Source organism: Tetrao urogallus, assembly GCF_951394365.1.
Source record: "Tetrao urogallus genome assembly, chromosome: 7".
NCBI lineage: Eukaryota > Metazoa > Chordata > Aves > Galliformes > Phasianidae > Tetrao > Tetrao urogallus.
In genome coordinates this window covers 6,989,014-7,009,870 of record NC_136820.1, presented here as the reverse complement: position 1 = coordinate 7,009,870, position 20,857 = coordinate 6,989,014, and the positions used below count along the sequence as shown (strand labels likewise).

At 42.4% G+C, this 20,857-nt stretch overlaps 1 protein-coding gene across 2 annotated transcripts in view; it reads left to right on the top strand.

Annotated features, from left to right (window-relative positions):
* The window catches only part of ARPP21 (cAMP regulated phosphoprotein 21), a gene marked incomplete at both ends in the record, with an annotated part of 97,073 nt that extends 78,869 nt beyond the window's left edge, over nt 1–18,204 (top strand). For both annotated transcript variants that reach the window (XM_079538640.1, XM_079538639.1), the window contains 2 exons: nt 16,642–16,790; nt 17,947–18,204. In XM_079538640.1, coding sequence (XP_079394766.1) covers nt 16,642–16,790; nt 17,947–18,204 — 407 coding nt within the window. The remainder of the gene's footprint in view (nt 1–16,641; nt 16,791–17,946) is intronic.
* Nucleotides 18,205–20,857: the final 2,653 nt, after the last annotated feature.

The window sequence follows — 20,857 nt, the reverse complement described above, 5'->3', positions numbered from 1 at the left end:
AACTTCTTTCGATCCACAGCAAGATGTGATTGCTTTGACCAAGCCATTAATTTCACTTGTTGCTCTTAATTTTGGAGCTGTAAAGAGACAGAGGCCCGTTTCCTAGGGTGTCAGAATGGGAGGACTCTACTGTTTGCTGTGTGGCTCTCAGTCTTGAGACAAAATCTCTTTAGAAAGGCAACTCCTGAAGCCCAGGCAATGAGGTCATTCTCAGTGTGGTCTGTGCTGCTGGTGCATTGTGAAGTGGACTTCAGCACAGAATATCTTACAGTAAAATATTTTTTGATGCTTTTACAATAATAAGACCTTGCTGTAGGAGGATGCTTTGGCACTGTGCTGTTTCTTTTCAGTGCTCCTCTGAGCTGCGGGGAGAACCTTGCTGTCACTGCAGACAGGACACACGAGCAGTAACTAGGTTCCTTTTCACAAATGCTGGTGCAAATGCCTGCATGGATGCAGTGACCAAATATTGTATATTCTGCTTTCTGTTGTGGCACATGGAATCATGGCAGCACTCGTGTTGCTTTACCAGTCTTGTCTGTAGCCTTGCAGCAGCCAGGTTGTATGGGAGCTGCAGCCTGTCGGCCTCAAGCCTGTGGTTGTTTACTGCCTACAGCCTGGAAGCAGGAGGAGTTATTTTCAAGCTTCTGCATAAAAGGTAGCAGCTCAACTGCGACCTTCTGTGCCAAATGTTTTTCCACATCCAATTTATAAATGCTTTGTTTGTCAGCCTTAGCTGGGAAGTCCCAGCCACTCTGACCGTTGCAACGTTATCTTCCAGAAAGCCAACCAAAACACAGCTTTGATATGTTGTAGGTGCTCAGATGCCGCTGCATGTGAGGTATTATCATGAAAACCACATTATCAGAGCGATTCGGGGCCTTTGGGCATCTGATGTTGCCAATTGCCTTCACTTCTTGCTGGTATGTAATTTATCACTGGTGTGGCCTACCCTGCTAAAATGCGCCCTTTGTGGGCAGAGGCGAAGCTAATATACGTTCAAAGTGTATTTGAATTGCTTCAATAAATCACAGCTGTCACTGCGAGCAGTTTTATCACTTGCCAGCACAATATGTTATCTTCATACTTCACAGTCGTGATGCTATGCTGGACTTTTATTTGTGTAAATCGTAATGCATCATAACTTATTGTATCAAATGGATTTGAGCAGCCTTGATATATATACATATAAATGGAAACTTTGCCTTGCCCCGTAAAGAAGACAGCGCTTTTATGGATGTATTACAGTTACATCCATTATCTGATTATAATTAATTCGCTTTAAGAGTGCTTGCATTTGTTTTTTATTTCTTAATTTTCATTCTTCCATGAAGTTTGTGTGGCTTTGCTTGTGGCTGGTTCTGCCACTCTTCTTCCACACAGAGATCCAGATATGGTCTCTGCAGTGAGTAGGACGGTGAGGAAGGGCAGGAGCTTTCTTCCTTCCTAGACTTCATTTTCTATCTATGCAGAATATTCACCAAAGTAATCCATTGCCTGGATTAAAAAAGAAAAAGGCACACCTGTCATTGTAAGCTCTGGACAGACACAAGCTCATCCATCACTTCTTTCTCCTGCCAAAGCAGCAGAACATCTCAGCATGATCTGAGTCTGTGCAGGACCTTGCTGCTCCTTGGAAGGTGCCTGCAGCAAGAGCCTCTCCTTAGCTCTTTTTTCTTGGTGATGTTCTGGCATTAAATATGCCATTTTCGGGACAGGCAGTAAAGTGTATCCTTTTTATGGCCCTGCTTAAAGTACCAGTGAATATTTATGAACCAATTTGCAGCGGCTTCTCTTGTGATGGGGAAAAAGTGCTTTTCTCTTAATTGATGTGGTGGCTTATTTCAGAATATGAAAGCAAGGTGTATAAATTAGGGTTTTTTTTGTAATTGGAAAATTATTTTATTTCCTGCAGATCTTTTTGCTAGAAGGTAGAGATTGTATTCATCTGCTTTTTAGTTTGAAGGAGCTGTACTAATTGTTTAAAATTGAAGAATGGTGCTATTGTAAGGAAAGTTTATAGCTGCAGACTTAATACAGTGTCACGAGGAGCAGTCTGAAGGTATGACTTACATTTGTCCTTTTCCAGTTAGAGAAATTTGCATTTATTCTCAAGGTCTGCAGCTCAGAATGATCACTTGTTACTAAAGAGCATTCTGCAGATGTGTTTACAGATCCTGTGATTTTCTCTTTTCAAAAATTTCTGCTACACAGACATTTTCAGCAAATTGGCCGGGCACATCAGCTACCACTTCAAAAAATGTGTGTTATAAATCTTACATGGAGAAACATTTCTGCTTCGTGGTTTGACTTCGTGCAGCCCTAGCAGAAGTATATGAAATCAGCTACACCATCCAGAGGACATAAGCAGAAGACAGCCATTTTAGCTAAAAGTAGACTTGGATGATGGTGCTGCATTAATTTCAGTCATTGTGTGGGAATGCATATGTACCTCTGTCTATATACTCAGGTAATTTATAAGAGCAGAGCAGCAAAGGATGGCATATACTTATAATTCTACGAAAAAGCACTGAGTTACCTTCTGCACCCACAGAAGACCTCTCTCTCCCATCAGCTGAATCTCAGGATCTGGCAGTTGTCTCTAGGCAAGCACTGGAAGGCCTTCGCAAAACTATTCCCGATTAATTTCAAAGAGTACATTTGTAACTCTTCGCGGGCCCTGACGATTTGCTGAGACCTGTGTTCTAAGACCAGTTCTCCAGCAGATGAGTCTCATTGTATCCTCCTCCTTGCCTTCTTGCCAGTACTGGCAGACCTCAGGCTGTGGGAACTCAGCCCTGCCCTTAGAGATGCTGACAGAAAAAATATCTTTTTCTTGGCTCAAAGTAGGTTCTTCAGCCAACTGGAAATTTTGCAAAGCTCTGTACACAACTCTTAACAAATTCAGTACCTAGAGGTCTCTTTGTATTATATATTATATTGAAGATCAGCTTTTTTTCCATTGACTTTATCCAGGAACGTGTATAGCACTTTTCAGCACTGCTGGACTGAAGCGTGAAGTCTCATGAAGAAGTCTCCCCTCAATACCTTATTCTACAGATGGGAAAACTAATACACAGAAAGAAGTAATGCATTTGGAGTGTACTATATTGTAAGCAAGCACAGAGCTATCAATATTTATCATGTATGCAAGGAAAAAATCCTGCTGCTGCCTCAGAAGCCTACTGCGACCACACACCCAGACTGTCCTCAGTCTTTATGCTGAGCTGAAGGCTCCATATGTGTTTGGTCTGTGCATTTTCCATTGCTCTGAATGTGTAGCATCAACCACGATTGCAGACCTTACACATAACTTCTCAGTGTTCATGGCAGCTCTGTCACAAAGATTTCTGAGAGCCAGCATCTCCCTACAGCAGACAAAGCACAAATATTCCATATTCTTTTCTATATTTAATGTGTGCTGTGCTTCCTTTTTGACTAATGAAATTAAATCTTGCATGCTTTACAGTTGCACAATTGCAGATACATTGAGAGGGCAGGGCTCAGAGCTGATCCAGTGGGTTTCACAGACCTAGTCTAGTAAGGTGCTTTTGCTTGACAGACCACCTTCTCAAGCAGTTGCACTGGTTGGGTTAACCAAAATATCCTTTCACAATGATAACCCCAGACCAGCTCTAGCAGCAGTCTCCCCATTTCCCAAGCACCGCTGTCAGTCTTTTGGACAACTGAATGAGTTTAAAAACCAGGAACTGAATGAGTTTAAAAACCAGGAAGTCTCTTCTGAAGCCACCTCCATCCTTCCTCTGCATTTTCACTCTCCTATTTATTCCCTTAGGACCAAGATTTCTTCTCTGCAGAAGAGTTTGCAGCTGATGGGGTCACATCTACTCATTTCTTATGTGGATACACAATGAGCTCGTGCCTCCAGTTGTTAATCCTCACACTTTCAAGTGTCATAAAACCCCTATTTTTTTAGAGAAAAAAAAAAAGAAAGAAAGAAAGAAAAAAGGTGGAAGCTTTCATATGCTGTACCTTCCTTTCTTTTTTTTCTATTAATATTGTTCATCTTGTTCTGCCCACCCACACAGGAATTGAAATTGCATCTGCCTGTGATAGGAATGATCTGCAGGTTTATCTGCCTGATCAACCAAATGAGTTTATTTAAATGCATGATTTTGCAGATTCTTCAACCAAGAAAAATAATTCCTCAAATTCCTGTGAAGTGCATCTCTTTTCTCCCAAAATGGCAAACCAAGCAATGAAGCAAAAGCTTTAAATTGCCTATGAACAATTAAACTGTTCCATTTCTTTTTTTAATTCACACAAAAAATTTGAAGTCTTAGAATTGGTTGTATTAGGAATGTCAGAAAGGAATGTTTTAGTTTTTCAGGCATTTTTGCCTTCCATTCACTTACTCCCTCCTCACTTGCCAGATGAATGGTATGACCGTGAGTGAAGCTAACTAGGCTTGGGGGTGACTGCATCTGCAGATCTTGCTGTTCATCTCCATTCAAGACACAGGTTTAGATGGGAGATTCAGGCTAGTTTTAGTGCAATTGATGTATTGCTTTTATACACGTGGCAGAATGAAATAAGCATTTACATTTCTGCAGTTGTATGGAAAGATTGATATCAAGATCATGTGAACGTCTTCTATCTTGTACTTCAAGGGATAAAGACAAAGGAAATGGAAGATCTTAATTGTAATTTATTAGCAGAAAATCCCTAGCCCAATTCCATTACTGCCTCTTTTGAAATAACAAGACAACCAAGAAAACTGAACTAGGATCAATTAGTAAATTAGAGGAGTTTGCTTGCACTGTAAGGATGTCTGGAAACACTCTGCTTGTACCACACATGCCCTACTCTTCCCTGGCTGCTATTTATTTTACAATTGCCAGTATCTCTTGGTACATAGCCAATGCTATTTTGTAGAATTGAATTTATTGCAGTGGGGCTTCTTTTTCCTTCTGCTGATTGCACCTGTCTGGTCAAGTTTCTCAGAAGCTTTTTAAAAGATGCTGATGCTATACTGTGAGTAATATACTGTGAATCCCAGTATCTCATATTGGAGATTTCCTCCATCAAGAAGCTTGAGTTCCCTGGCGTCAGTCCAGAGGCCTGTAAATCATTGCTCTGAAAACAAGAAATCTGCTTGCATGTTTAGAAGTTTAAATGCTGAAGGGATCTGCTGTACAGGGGCCAGAGTAATCACCATGTTGCAGGTGAGTGCTCCCAGGGCAGTGCAAAGTCAGTGAAAGTTGATTGCTAACCTCGGTAGTCTTTGGATTACGTTCTGCGTGAGCGCACTCAGAAGAGATGCAATCTTTGCAGTTGGACCCATATGGGCTAACATATGCTCCATCAAAGTTGTGTTGGCTTCAGTATCATCCTTGCATCTGTTCGCATCTAGCTGGGGGACGCAGCCCGCAACTTGCTGTGCCCTTATGGTGGAGGTAAACAAACAGCTCCTCATGCTCAGTGGTGTGATGCATTAACCTGAACGTGTGCGCAGAAGCAGTGGGGATCAGCAGTACCTGATTGCAGCTGTTAAGCACTTGTGCTTGTTAAAGCATTTGAGTGTACTGGGATTTCCTGATGGCGTTTTCCAGGAGAGCTTAGTGCAGTTCTCCTGGGATTTCAGATTTCAGTCTCTAGCTGCCTTGTCTATTCAAGAACAAACAATCTTCAGTGCAGAAACTGCAGCGATTCCTTGAAGTTTGCATAGCTGGCATAGTGGAAGTTCACCCCTGGCTTATGTTTGTAGATATTTCACCAATACTAATACAATGTTGTTGATTAGGAAATGGGCAATTTGCTTATTTGGAGGCAATCCAGAAAATCAGACTGATGTAATACAGGAATTAACGTGCCGAAATTGATTAAATTTGTGTGCTAGCAGCTTGCATGGATGTATTAGACCTTTTTCAGATCTATTCCTGTTGGTTTTGTGTTTGGGGTCACACCTCATACTATTTGGGTGGCTGGCAGTCCCATCATACGCAGATGTTGCTAACAAAAGCAGAGGATAGGCAGTTACAAATAATTGTTAGACTATGGGCAGAAATAGCTTAGTATAACAGAACAGAACCACAGAAGTGCATACATACAAGGCATATCATACACTGTACTGCTCATCTCATGAGCTGTGCTGCTTGCAGCCTGCTCTGTGTTCCAAAGCTCAAACCACCAGCACGGATATTAGCTGTGCTCAGTCAATTCCAGTAGCCCAGATGATGTCTGTGACTAGGACATTTGTTATCTTCCTATATCTTGGACACTGTCAGTCATATCTGCAGATGGTTTTAGCTGAAAATACATCTCTGAGCCTGGTGTCCTTAGAAAAGCCAGGACCATTCCACACCGTAAAGAAAGGGATCATACTGACACCTGACTTGGGTGAAGGAACCATTCATGATCAGATAAGGACAAATCTCTCCAGTGTCTACCTGAAGGGATGCTACTCAACTGTTTTCATTATACAAACTCTCCTGGGCAGCCCTGTGCTGAATGGCTGTATCACACAGTCTGGAGCTGCCACATGCCCTGCATCTCCCTACTAAAGCAAGTGATTAGGTTAGCTGCAGAGCTTGCACCACGTGGGCTACTATTCAACATGCTTTTAGCCCTCTATTCGATCTGTTCATTTCCACTGATACATATATATGTGTATGTGCATATGTGTGTGTATATACCAAGAATTAAGTTGGTGCCAGTGTTTTTTTGGTAGGAGTTTGAATGTATCCCAAGTGTAAGTTCATACCAGCTACTGTGTTGACATTCCTGCCCTGAACTAAAAGAAAGATATGAAAAATATTGATGCGTAAAAATAAATGCATTTGTAACTGAGGTTACATCCTGAAATTATGCAGAATACAGTCATCTGGGTGGAAAGAAGAAAAGAACAGTTTTTTTCTTGCAGTTTTCAGTCAAAGCTATTGTTTTTTGCTTCCTCATGAAAATAACAGTGATAAAATAGTTCACGAGATGCTTCTTTTCCTTCCAGTTCGCTGTGTTAGTTTCAAAGCAAGTTCAGCTCTTCTGCAAGAATATGTAAACACTTCATCTCTGAAAGCAGCAAATCCAGACTGCAATGTTACGTACTCATTGTACAGGAAGACCCTCTGTAATGTATTGCTGGCAAGGGCATCCCTCTACATCTCACAGTTTCAGTGTGAAACAAGAACTACAGCATGGCATATGCCAAAGAAATCTAGCTATTAATATGAAGGGAATTTTACATTGGCCTTAGCTGTAAGTAGCTATTTGCTGTGCCTAAGTTATACATTTGAAACTGAAAAGTGCTTTGAGGAGGAGGTGCAGCAGACTTCACCTGTGTAACAAACCTGTGACTGAGTTAGAGCTGTGACTAGATTTGCATGTACTTTGTTTTTTAAACAGCAGGGCTCTTAAGAGCAAGCCTGAAACTCCACAGCGATCTGTTGGCCTGCCCACAAGTGTGTTAACTCTTATTAATGTCAGTAGGGTTGGCATGCAGGGGCTGAGAGCAGGAGAGTTGAACTTGGCTTTTCCACAGCACTCTTCAAGACCTCCCTGATGCCACCAGCACCAGACAGCAGCTCTTAGCACGTGCCTTCGGTGCCTTAGCTGCTCTGGGATGAGGAGCCTCACCTCTCTCAGTGTTGCTCCCCAGGCCTTCCAGTAACCACCCTGCAGGCACCAGGCTGGCTTTGGATATCTGCCTTTGCTTATCATGCTAACCAAAGGGAAACCCTTTCCAAATCCATCTCCCAAAGGCTTTCCTTTCACATGACTGAGTACTTAGTTCAGCAGCATAGAATACTTTCTTCCTCACTATCACCTGTGTCATTTGCTGGCTGAGTGACTTTTTTTGTTGGTTTTTTTTTTTTTATCTCCAGTAAAATTCAGAAGCCTCTGATTACCAAAACAGCTGCACATGCTTTGTCTGGGTTAATGCATTTAAGTCAGGCTGCGGGCTGCAGTAAGTGCCAGGATTCTGGATCAGCTGCTTCACCAGAATTATGCTGCTGTAATGGAGCCCTGCATTACTCTGCTGCAATTATTTTGGCTTGCAGCTGGCTGTTCCCTCTATATTTTTACTGAAGTGAGATAAAAGGGTTTTGTCTTAAAAATAGAATTTTCTTTTCTGAGTCTTGCTGAAGCTTTGAGTTGCATACCGTGTCTGATAGAGGCACCCGTCCATTTATCTTCAGATTTATCTTTGAGAAGGAGAGTGAACCATTTTTCTGATAGGTTCAGAAAAACAGGAACTAAAGAGCCTTAAACATAAAATAGAAGGATAACTGAAAAAAGAATAAAGTAAGCGATTAAAGCATCACGTAATAACATGGTTTTAGGTTCTCAGCCAGAACAGGTTTATTTTCAGCATCAAGCCACTTAGCAGTAGCAAGTTGTGCTTACAGCTGTCCCTGTAATTTAAAAATCCTTTGTGTAGAGAAGTAAAAGAATAGATCAAGATTTTAAACTGTTCCCCCAACTCTGAATCTCCTGTATTTGTATCCTTTCTAGCTCCTTTCGATGCTTGTTAACATACATTCCTCGTCAAAAACCAGCTCTCGGGTTCTCCAGCTGATAGTGAAAAGTAAACTGAATGCAATCATTTATCTTTGAACTGTTCAACTGTGCCCTTCCTCGTGTTCTTGTTAATAATGCCAGGTCTCCTAGGAGTGCTCTCACGCAATTTTATCACATAAGCTTTTTGTTTGACCTTACCTGCTGTTGCCCTGGAACACGGGGAAGGAAAAAAGCCAAAATGCCAGCCTGCCTTAATTAAAATTTTAGTCTCAGAAGATGTTGCAGTCTGTGATTTCATTAGGTATATAATGACAGTATTTAATCATATCTCTTATCTGTCTGGGCTTTTTTGCATGCAGAGTTTTAAAACAAATCTTTTCAGGTCTGGAAAAGTAACTGATGGGCAGGTATGCGTCTTTAAGTCATTCATAAAACATCTTTCATGATATCTATGGTTTTGCATATATGCCCAAAAGACAGCTGCTTGAATAGTGGAATGGAAGGGTCTAAGCAACAGTTCAGCGTGCCTTATGAAACCATTCTCCATTAGAGAGTGAGCACACATATATAAATGTTTGTTGGTTTTTTTTTTTCAATTGATGCTATTCCTCGTCTCCAGCAGTTAGAACCTGGCTTATAGAAAAAGGGTAAAAGAAAATATAACGGATGTTTCTTTGGTGCTGACATGTAAGAAGCTCAAAGTGTCACAGGTATGCGGTGTTACTTTCATCATTTCACACTGGCATAATCTAGACCACCATACCAGGAGGCCTTCTTCCAGCAAGATGGGCCATTTGTTTTACGCTGTTACTATTCTGGAAGAAAAGGCTATGCACAAAGCACTCTCAGATCTGGTACAAATGTACCTCATTCCAGTTTATGTAGGACAGGCAGAGTTAAAAATAGACTTGTGAGGCCCTGATCTAAATCGTTTGCACTGGGGGGGTTTGCTTAGCTATGGGATGTGTTATTCCTCTGATCTTTGCATTCTATTAGCAACTGGGAAGTTCCCTGTTGTTTGTGGTGTCTGCAGCAGTGCATGAAACCATACTTCAGATGTTCCGTGCTTTGGGTTTCTTCCAGCCTCTGAGGTTGCAAAACAAGATTTCACATAGCTTTTTGAAAAAGAATAAATGGCAAAGACAAGGATGGGAGGTTTCAGCAGATGAGACAGGCTCTGCTCTACCAGCTGGATATAACTACCCAGCGGGGGATTTCAGAGTTGTTACGCGCAACAGATTTTCTTTTGTGTACAGGTATTTTCATCAGCAGTTTTAACCAAATCCTACAAATGGGTCGTTCTGAAATAATGCAAAATTGCAGCCAACTTCCACATTTTATTTCTTCTTCTGAAAGTGAAAAAGCTTTAACACTCTGTTTTGCACTGCTGACTTTGTGGAACAGAGACTTTTGCAAGCCAGATGAAAAGCAGGGGGAACAAGCTGTCTTCTAACCAATGCTTTTCTTCCTTCTATTATGATAATAAAGTCTAACAGTCTTTTATCTCTGATGCATACATCTTGCTGAGCTCTACAATGCAGCTGGATGCGATCCTTTTTCTGTGGTCCCGCCAGCAATGATTCCGTTATTCGGATTCAGGAAGCAGGAAGGTGCTCTTAGCAGAGCTAAGGCCAATTTAGGAACCTGGGAGCTGCAATTCTGACGGCAATTATGTACTGAGAATGTAAATTGTTTTGTTTCAAAACATTTGTGAATGTTTTATAACCCCACCTTTTCAGGCAGAGGTGCTCTTGTTTTTCCTTTGTGCGTGTATGAAAACAAAACAATTGCATGGTCTAATGTTTTGAGGGGAAGGAAATAGATTTTTAGTGTTAAGCTGCTGTGTATTTGTCCTTCCAGCTCACATGGTATCCAGCTTACACCCATAAATTATCTGAGATGCCTTCAAGGGGAGCACAAAGCCCAACTGTCTTACTAGGTGAAGACACTTTTTTGTGAAGGGCAGAGAGAAAGCAGACACAGTAGGAGTGGATTGATTCACTGCAGCAGATACAGCTTACAGCACATCTATAAGATTTCAGATCCAAGCTGAAGCAACAACACTGTGTACAAAGTGCTTTGGATTCCAGCTGCACAAGACACAGTTTAAATCTTCAGACTGGTGCAGAAAATGACACACCAGTAGGGAGATGTTAATTAGCGTGGCTTCTATGGGAGAATTCCAAACTGCAGTCTGAAATCCAGCTCAGCTTAATTTTACAGCAATGTTTTCAGTGAGACTTCCAGTCTGCTACTTGTGTGAAACTAGCCAAATACTGACCAACTGCACAGTGGAAAAAATGAAATGATTTCCTCAGCAGCCATGGAAATGTAACACGTAGTGCAGATGTGAGAAGCCAGGCTGAGCACAGTGCGCCAGAGCCAGCAGTGTTTGGGGAGGTTTTGTAGGTGGTCGTTATGTATTTGGGAGGTGAACATCTGGTTGCAATACAGATGTGAGGCAAAGAGCATCAGCAGGAGGTACCAACACACCCCCCTAGCACACAGGGTTTTGTTCTAGCTGGCTGAAATCTGTTGCATCACATTCCTTCTTTCAGTTGTACGGGGGAGACACACGTGTCCCATGGCTTGGCCAACTGGCCTGAACCCAAGTAAGGGCAGAGCGGAGCCCACTTCCTTCGCTCTGCTTTCTTTCCTTGTATTTTACAGGTACTAGTTAGGGACTCTTGGAGAATCAAAGGGTTCTTTGTGTTAAGATAGCATTTGCTCTTGCTGAACTGCTTGCTTCACTTTTGTTCATTCTTCCAGCTTTGCAGGTGCTTTGGATTGGACCAACTCAGAGCATTTGGCAAACAGGCGAGTTGCCAAAACTTGCTGCTGTGGGCATGACTGAATTGTAGTTTTACAAAGCCAGATTTTCTTCTCTGGCTAGTAACTTTAAATTTCTATCATTATCAGCAAAACCTGCATCCCACTCATACCTTATTTTAATATTTAAAGATAATTATAGCCTGGCAAAATTGTGGAAATTGGTACTGATCAGATTCAGTCTGCAAAACTTGGGGAGCCATTACTTCAATGGGGGGAAGCAACCTGAAGTAGCCCAGAAATATTCATTCAGCGGTCACCTTTTGTATGTGAGTTCTTTGCATGTGGGGTCAGCTTGGTGGCAACACTGGTATGGGATCAAAGGAAAGAGATGAAGGAATGGGAATCCATGTCACACACAGGAGTTCAGTGCTTTTCATTTTAAGACTCAAAAAATATCAAGAGCTAACTGGCTAACATTTTCCATAAGTTTTTGAAGTCTGGATCATGTAACTGAATGCCTGAATTGTACTGGACACAGTGCATGCTCTAATTATACCTTTCTTCCCAGAAGTTCTTATTAAGCTGCCACCTAGCAAGTCGTCCATTCTCATTTTGGAGATTTCAGGTGACAGCAAATGCACTTCATCTCCAGGTCAGTTGCACCCTTCCTAATTACAGGTTGTGCTGAAATTTTGCACTTTATTTCTAATCTGAAGAGTTCTAGGTTTATCTTCCAGCCATGTAATGTAATTATGCCATTTTCTACTCTGCTCAAGAACCATCTACCAGCCAACTCTTGTACCCAGCCCCATGAGCTCTCCTGGGGTCTTCCTTTGGAATTCCTTTTGGACTTGGCTTGGCCAGGTTGCTGCAGTGTGTTGCAAAAGTACACACCTTTTGGTTGTGTCCTGGGTTAGCTGGTGACCACGGCTTGGCTTCTTGAAGAGCTGCACTGAAGGAAGCAGATGAGCTTTCAGATCACTCAAAAACCACTGCGAATTTATGTGCTTGCATCTGTTGAGTTTGGAATGCAAGACACTGTTAGAAACAAGCGGTGAGAGCAGAGTAAGATATGCGGTTCAGGGAGTCGTGCCAGGCAAAATTCTCATCGTCCAAAGTGCTGATTGCTTTTTACCTGGAGTGCTGATGCACGTAGTATAAAGCTATCTTGCTAATATATGCTTCAAATCTGAAAGGAGTGGATGTGCTGTTCACGAAGGACATGTGCTGAGGCTAGCAGAGCACCCAGCCTGCTATAAGTACAGCTCTGGGTGATGGTACTGGCAGGGGTGCGAGACCACTGCATTTTCTCTTTTAAGCTCCATAGCCTCATTAAGAAATTAAAACATTTGTGGGTGTTTCATGTGGTGTTTCTCCCTCTGGGAGGTCTCAGCTAGATGACTGTCAGCATGGTGATGCAGGCTATAAAGGTTCAGAGCATTACCTTGATGATACGTCGGCCTCTTCCATTTAGACTGCAATCCAAGGCTCGTTTTTCCTCTGAGGCGTTCATTGAAATTCTGCGCACGATTTGTTCCTCTGGTTGTTTAACAATGTCTCTCATGTTTGCCCTGATTTAAAAAATCCTCCTTTGTAGCGGAGATAACATGGAGCAGGATGATATAATTGCAGTAAAGAGGCCCAGGAGCTCACAGTAATAGGATGGTTCATCTGATGTGTACTGCCATTAGAAAATAACCCACGTATGTGTGTTCTCAGGGGACAGTAAAGAGGCTTTTAAGGATTACACTTTATGTAGTATGAAAGCTAACGAGCAAAAGAGCAAGTATGAACAAAACTTACTGCAGAAAGCATGGTGCCATTTCCTGTTCTCACCCATTTCCTGATACCTGTGTAGCCCCAGAAGGCCCATCTCTGCCCAGCAATGCATGGCTTTTCCTCCAGAGCCTTTTGAGAACACCGTATTTTCATTTCATTGAAAAATAAATAGCGTGTCATTTCATTTCATTGAAAAATATGAGTGTCAGAAGCATGAGAGAGCTGAGTTCCAGATTGAAACCACCATGTGTGTGTACAAAGTAAATAGTGTTGGGGAAACAGCAATCTGATAGTCTGTGCCTTCAAAAAATGGGTGGTTTGCTAGAATGATAAGAGTTTCACAAGCACTGCTGAAAGGCTGAGATATTGAGGCCATCGGGAATGAGGAGTCTTACTTCTCCCATCTCCATTCTTTCTCTGGACCGTGTGAGAAAACATAAGAAATGAAGAGTCAAAACTGCCAAGTTTGGGCTGCAGAGGTGGAAAATTCAGAACACCTGTTTTCTGGTATTAACAGCTTCTTGTACAAATGACTGCTGTAATGTGCCAGTTCTTTCCTCTCGCTTTTGTGCAGGAACAGAAGCCAACCAGTAACCTTGAACATCCCATACACAATTCATGATTCAAGGGAGCTGTGGTTAAGAGACTACAGTAGCTGCTTCTGAACCACAGAAGTGACAATTTCCCTTAAAGACAAAGAATAGTCAGGACACTGTGCAGGCAGATTCTTACATTAAGATCTCTTTGCTTCCATCTAATCACATTGGAAGCACATTAGAGTACATCCGAAGTACTTTTCTGCTTATGTTGAGGCCCCTCTGGGTGGTCAGAGCATTGTAAATAACTTGCACAGGAGAGTGGGAAAGAGGTCTTCTTCGACTGGCAGGGCAGTGAGGACTCTGTGCTGGGACATGGATGAGGGGTGTATGTGCCCCCTGGGCTGAAGAAAGTACTCTGAAGAAAGAGTAATGGGGTCATTAAAATAACAATCCACAGCCTGGCAGACTTCAGCTCTTGAACCTTTTTAACACATTTTGCATTCTTGCACCTAAACTGCATAGTGGTTATAATGTCAGCTGGAGCACCTCTCCTACGATGAAAGGTTGAGGGAGTTGGGATTGTTTAGCTTGGAGAAGAGAAGGCTCAGGGGAGACCTCATTGCAGTCTTCCACTACTCAAAAGGATCTTACAAGCAGGAGGGGGGTTGACTTTGTACACAGGTAGATAGCGATAGGACAAGGGGGAATGGATATAGACTGAAAGAGGGGAGGCTTAGGTTAGATGTTAGGAAGAAGTTCTTCACTCAGAGAGCAGTGAGGCACTGGCACAGACTGCCCAGAGAAGTTGTGGACGCCCCATCCATGGAGGAATTCAGGGCCAGGCTGGATGGGTTCCTGAGCTGTCTGATCTAGTGGTTTGCAACCCAGTCCACGGCAGGGGGTTTGGAACTAGATGATCTTTGAGGTCCCTTCCAACCCAAGTCATTCTATGATTCTGTGATCTACTAAGCAGTGTTTACTGATACAGAGAAGGATTTTGTCAGTACATTTTGGCAGGTAGAAGTTCTCTGAACCCCGTGAGATGACACCTACGTGTTCGGCATAAAGGTGGCACCTCATCATTTTCATAACTTGTTTCAGGTTGATACCCATGTCAGCACTGGGCAATAAATTAATTGGTGAATACGGAGCACAACACTGAGGTGAAGAGACAACTATCAGCAGCAGCCTGATTAAAATAATGATAACGCAGTTACATTGAGAGCTGACAGCAGGGCTGCTTCATGTTGACCCCAGTGGTGTCTGCCTGTCTGTGGAGCACCTGTCACTACCCTATGTCAGTGCATCATGGTCCAGAGCCCAGGTCCAATATTCGGTAGCATTCCTCAGATTCGCATCACTTGGTCTCTGGTCCACCATCAGTCCATTGGTAATTGGTGCATCTGCGCCTTGATTTGACAAATGCCACTGATGTGAAATGAATTCTCTTTTGAGGCTTCCACTGTCAGTTCCTCTCTGCTTAAATTTCCAGTCCTGTAGATATCAGAATAGCAGTGCTAAATTTTTTATTTCTGTCCTTTCTGCCCTCTCTCTCCATAATTGGTATAAAGGAGCAGAAGAAGACTTGCGGTTTTATTATTGCTTCATAAGCCTTCTGTAAACTTCAGTCAGAGCATTTCTGATATTGGTAATTTTTGTGACTGAAAAATATGCTGACTCTGTGTTTGTGTGCAGGAAAAGAGCAAATTTGAATGTATAATAATCTGATGCACTGGGGAGACGTTTGACGTTATATTCCAGCCAAGTTAATCACTGGCAGAATTAATTTTTGTTTTTATTATTTTGCCTGGCTGACGGGAGACATTAATTCAGATCTATGGAAAAGGCATCCTTAATGCCCCAAAATGATCAGAGATCCCAGAGATCCCCAGCATTTCTCAAGCATCAGGAAAGGTTTTGAAGGAAAACTGTCAGTTCTCAATAGACTGTCAGAAACAGAGACATAAGTAACTTTATTTTTCTTACATAATGAAGAAATACTCAGGTGATGATTTCCAATTCATTGAGTGTATCAAACCATGTACTTTATTCATGAATATAAATTGAGCAGACGCAACACACATTTTTCATATAAAAATAACACAGCATTGCTGCTTCTGATAATTCTTCTTTGCCTGAAATATGCTTATTCTGAAAACATTGCCACAGAGTTAGTAGTGCGCTGCACAGCTACATGTTAAAAATATGAGTGCTAAAGGACGAAGATGACTCGAGGAGGAATTATTCACAGATCCATAATGACCCTGGCTGGCTGTATTTTTCAAGGACAAGGATCTTTCTACATCTTCTTTTCTGTTTCCACCTTTTCTTTTTGCAAAATTCTTCATCTGAAACCACTAGCCTCCACCAGTAAGCTCACTCTTACCAGCAAGGCTGGGTCATGTTGCTGTCACGTTGTTTCCCATCCACGCCCCTGCCTCTTTAACAGCTTGGCCCTCTAGATCTTCAGGGCATTGCCCATTTCTCAATCAGTCCTACAAAAGCTGGTGCTTTTGAACGCAGACCAACAGGGGCCTGGAGCAGGAGCACCAAAATTCCATCCCTGGGCAGGTACTTCTGAGTTCCTCTTGTGCCAAATGTGAAATGAGTGGGATGGAATATGACCCTTATGTCATATATGTGCCAGTTGTACAAAAAACTTTGCGAAGGGGAGCTGCTGAGTATATAGATGCTGTTCTTGATTAAATAAAGCCATCTCAGTACACGTCATACTGGTGGAGCATTGCAAGGGAGGTAAGAGGAAGGGAGGGTGCTCTCTGAGGCACAAATCTGAAGATAAGAAGTGTGACCTGAAGGAAAGCTGCCAGGTAAGATGGTGATTGCCAAGTACTGGTGTCCTTGAAATGCATGGGGAGTGGCCTCAGAGGAAGAAACTGGCAGCCAGTGGCACCTTGTGTCTGCCTAGGGCTTTAAATTGCATCTTGACGTCACATGTCACTCAGGGTGGCCTCTCCCCTCCTGCAGGGCTGCAGGATGTTCACCGTGACTGAGAATGGTTTTAATTGCGACCCTAAAAGCAAAAGCATATGTGAAGGTGGCATTCTTCTTGCAGGTTACCAGCCTGTCCTGCCGAACCAGCAGCAAGGGTTCCAGGGCCTCATGGGAATGCAGCAGCCTCCCCAAAGCCAGAGCCTGATGAATAATCAGGGAAACCAGGTGCAAGGCATGATGGTGCAGTATCCAGCCATGTCGTCTTATCAGGTATCACAAGCTGCAAGGACTGCTTTTTTTTCTTTGCAGAGTGCGTAATTGAATTAAGTTTTCATGTCACGGAATGGTCTTTATTACTTCATTAGGGAAGCATGTGGCAGGAGGTCTCCAGATAAATGCCCTTTTAAGTCAGATTGGTTTCTCTGCTTCCTGTTTATGTATTCTTAATACTCCCGATTTTCATTGTGAGTTGGGAATACATTAAATGAACTATTTATTACAGCCTGCAGTGCGGGTGAAACTTCACAAAGCACGAAGGAATTACACTACTTCTTGTGCCAAAAATTAACTGAAGAAATAAGAGACAGAAACACTGTTCTCTTTCCCTTTTTTTTTTTTCCTGCCAGTGCAGTACTGCTTTCTGTAATAAAATTAAGGGCTTTGCCTGATCCAGTTAACAATCACTCATCTGTGAAGACTGTTGCCAGTGTCTTAAGAGAGAGGATCTCATCCTGCCTTCTGAGACATGCTGTGGCCAGAGAGAGATTTGTTTATTGGAGTTAGGAAGGATGTGACTTGTGTTTTACCAAGGCCATAAGTTAGCCAGACGTCTGCCTTATACCTGGGTTCTGTGAGTTATGACAAGAGCATACAAGACCACCTACAAAGTGGCTGGTGCTTATGTTTCCTGGCGATCCCTCTGGAAAGTTATGAAACTCAATGATGTTAATCCATTTCCATACATTGCACTGATAAAGCATCCATTCACCTCTTCCATCAGCTTCCCTGAAAACACGACGTCAACCCAAATGGAAATGGAGGAATTGCTTGTGTATTTTTCCCTTTATGTCTTCAGATTTAATATACAGAAGATGTGTTTTAAAGGTTGAAGCCCTGCACTTTTTCAATGGCCTAAATATATTAGGGTTGAGTCTTCCATTTGCACTGGTGTGGGCAATTCATCCTCAGCCATATACCATGGCAGGGCCACTTGATGGTACCAAGAAGCACGGTGATTTCGCTATAACCCATCTCTAGTTAACAGAAAGTCCTCAAAGATTGGAACCATTCTGAGCAGCAGCAGGACATTGTTTGAGCATGCTGTATACCTAAATTCAGACAGAAGGAAAACTCAAATATTCAGGACCTACTTGAATTTATTTACTAATTACTGCTTTTTTCGACCTGTTTTTCTACTCCTGCCTAGGTGCCAATGACCCAGGGTTCTCAAGGACTGCCACAACAATCATATCAACAACCAATCATGCTACCTAATCAATCAGGTCAAGGAACACTTACAGCCACTGGAATGCCTGTTTACTGTAATGTCATACCTCCTGCCCCACAGAACAACCTACGGTTGATTGCCCCACACTGCCCCTCCAATAACGTTCCAGTTATTTCTGCCAGCTGCAGGACAAACTGTGCGAGCATTAACAATGCAGGGTGGCAGGTCAAGTACTGACGCTGTGGCCTAGCGCGGATATACGAGGATAGCGGTGCATTATTTGACAAATATCTCATGGCCTTCAAATGAAGAGGAACACAAGAGAATGATCAGTTGAGGACATAAGTACTGACTATGCTCAAGTGATTTGCTGCTGGAAAAATCTGTAAAAAAATAAAATAAAATAAAATTTTGAAAAAAAAAAATGTTTGCTGGTTAATGGTGCATATTTTTGTCATGTCTGCTAGGTATGCCTTTATAGCTTAGCTAGTGACATGAATTCATTGAGGTAAGATTTTTTCCTACCACTGAACACCACTGTGTAGATTGTAATATCCCTGATTCGGATTAGTTTTGTACTTTGTGTTGAGTTTGTGAAGCTAAAAGTATTTAAAAAAATATAATAAAATCACATTGTACCAAAGCTGTAATGGAGTTGAAAAAAAAAAAAAAAAAACAAACGAAAGCAAGAATTACTGAATGGAAGGAATAATTTATATACACTATAGAGTTTTTTTTATGGATATATACTGTATTGTAGTGTTTAATCACAATAAAGCTATTTGACCTCATGGAGAAAGGTCATCTTTCTACCACCTGCTTGGTCTCCTCTCTGTTTCTGAGTGAGTGATCTTCCCTTTGATTCTCTATTGTCTTGTTTTAGGTGAGGCTAAGGGGAAAATTATGCTTAATGGGTTTGTGGGAGTTTGGGGAAAAGGCTGAACGTCTTAATATACAGCACCATAGCTGCAAAGGCCACTTAGAAATATGAGCATACACACTCAGAGGTGCCAGATTATCTTAAACTAAATTTGTGCATTTCCAGTCCCCAGCTCCACTGACGTCACCAACATGATTTGCTACAGCCGCTACCTTACACCCGTTCAAGAGGTTGAACATAAAGCACAGATGTCCAGCAGACCTCCTCCACTGGCTGTGGGAGGTCAGTTGCCACTGGTGCAGCAGCCATAGAACCCAGCACTTCTTCCACAGAAAGATACATCCCAGTCATTGCTGCTGTAGCTATAAGGACATTTGAAACAAAAGGATGACTGCCCATGAATCTGATCCGTTACGTTCACGTAATGGGGATGAAATATACATTTGGGGCTCGGGCTCTTAAATCATGTGGAACAGTGCTTTGCCAGAAAGTTAGATTTTTATCAAAGTTTTTGCGGTGTTTCTCATTACATTCATGTTCACCCAAATTCCCAGCTTGTTTTGATCAATTATTCTGCATTCATAAATGCTGCATAGAGTTCCTCAGACTGCTTCAGCGATGAGAACATTTGAGTTGCAAATGTGTTTACCAGACAAGTGTGTTTTTTTCTCTCACTTAAGCAGCTTTCAGATCAGTTCTTTAAGACAGACTGCAGTTGTGCACCCCAGAATTCTGCACACGTATCATGAGAAAGCCTGAGATGCTTCTGTGTGTAAAATCAGCATGTGTCCTAGTAGGATTTTAAGTACACTCATGTTGATAGTAGTCGCCAATGCCTTTGGCCATGGCTAATCCAAACGTAAAGCAGCTTTGGTTTTTCCCTTAAGAACAGCATTTCCTTTAAACACTTCAACTGTGGGAGCACGAATCACACGAGCTACAACCCACATTTAAAACAAATATTTTTCTTTTCCATACGATAAACATATCTGTCTTAGAGTGTGGGATTTCTACTGGAATGCAGTCCTGCGGGATAGTAAAAAAGCGGAACACTGACTTTTTGTAGAGTAATCACAACTCATTTGCTGAGAGACAGTCAAGAACAAGAGCAGGTAGGTAAACACGACTCGCTCTTCAATTAGAGGTGAAACGCCTGGGGAGAGCAGACTGATTGAATTCTTTTTCCTTTTCTAAATCAAGACACAACATTTGAATTTTGCCTGTGACCCAGAACTCTCATTTCAGACACCCAGCGTCGCGTGGCTTATTTGCTTTTTAACGTTTTAAACGCCATTGAGGGTTCTCTCCTAGCATTCATGTAATGACACATAATTGGATTTGCCGCTGCTGAATGAGTGATTGCGGAATGAACGGCCGTCCTTCCCAGTCAGAGCTTGAATCCAGCAGGAGGGACAACCAGTGACCTTGGGCAGGGCAGGCTGAGCTGGTGGGGAGGGTAAGCAAAGCACTGTACGCAGTGTCTGGAGTAAAGAGACCCCTTAGCAACCACTGTATTGAAATCTTGTTTCTTCTCCGAAGCATTACTCTAACCTAATCGATCGTCCTCTGCGTCATGAGATCCGAATGAATTGCCTGCTGAAAACCACCTCCCCTCAGCATCCTACATCAATGGGCTGTAGATTCACGTGGTGGCAACTGGGAAGGGAGTCAAAAAGCAAAGCCTGGGAATGTCACTTCTGTTAAAACACAATTTCCTCACTTTCTTATGCCACTGTCTTGGTCACGTCCCTTTGGCAAGCATATCCATGACCAATGCTGTGAATTCCCCCCTCTGCTTAGTCAGTGAATGGCTCACATAAAAGATGCAGACAGCCTCGTGCAGGAGCACCCACCTGCAGAGCCAGAAACATTTCTGCTGAAGGGCAGCTTTAATTTGCTGTGTAAATGGAGCAGCTTCAGGAGGAGGTCACAGCCACCACCCAGACACAGCCTACATCCCATGATTTCCTCACTCTCCATAGAGTTTGAATCTCCTTAGGCATAAGAGGA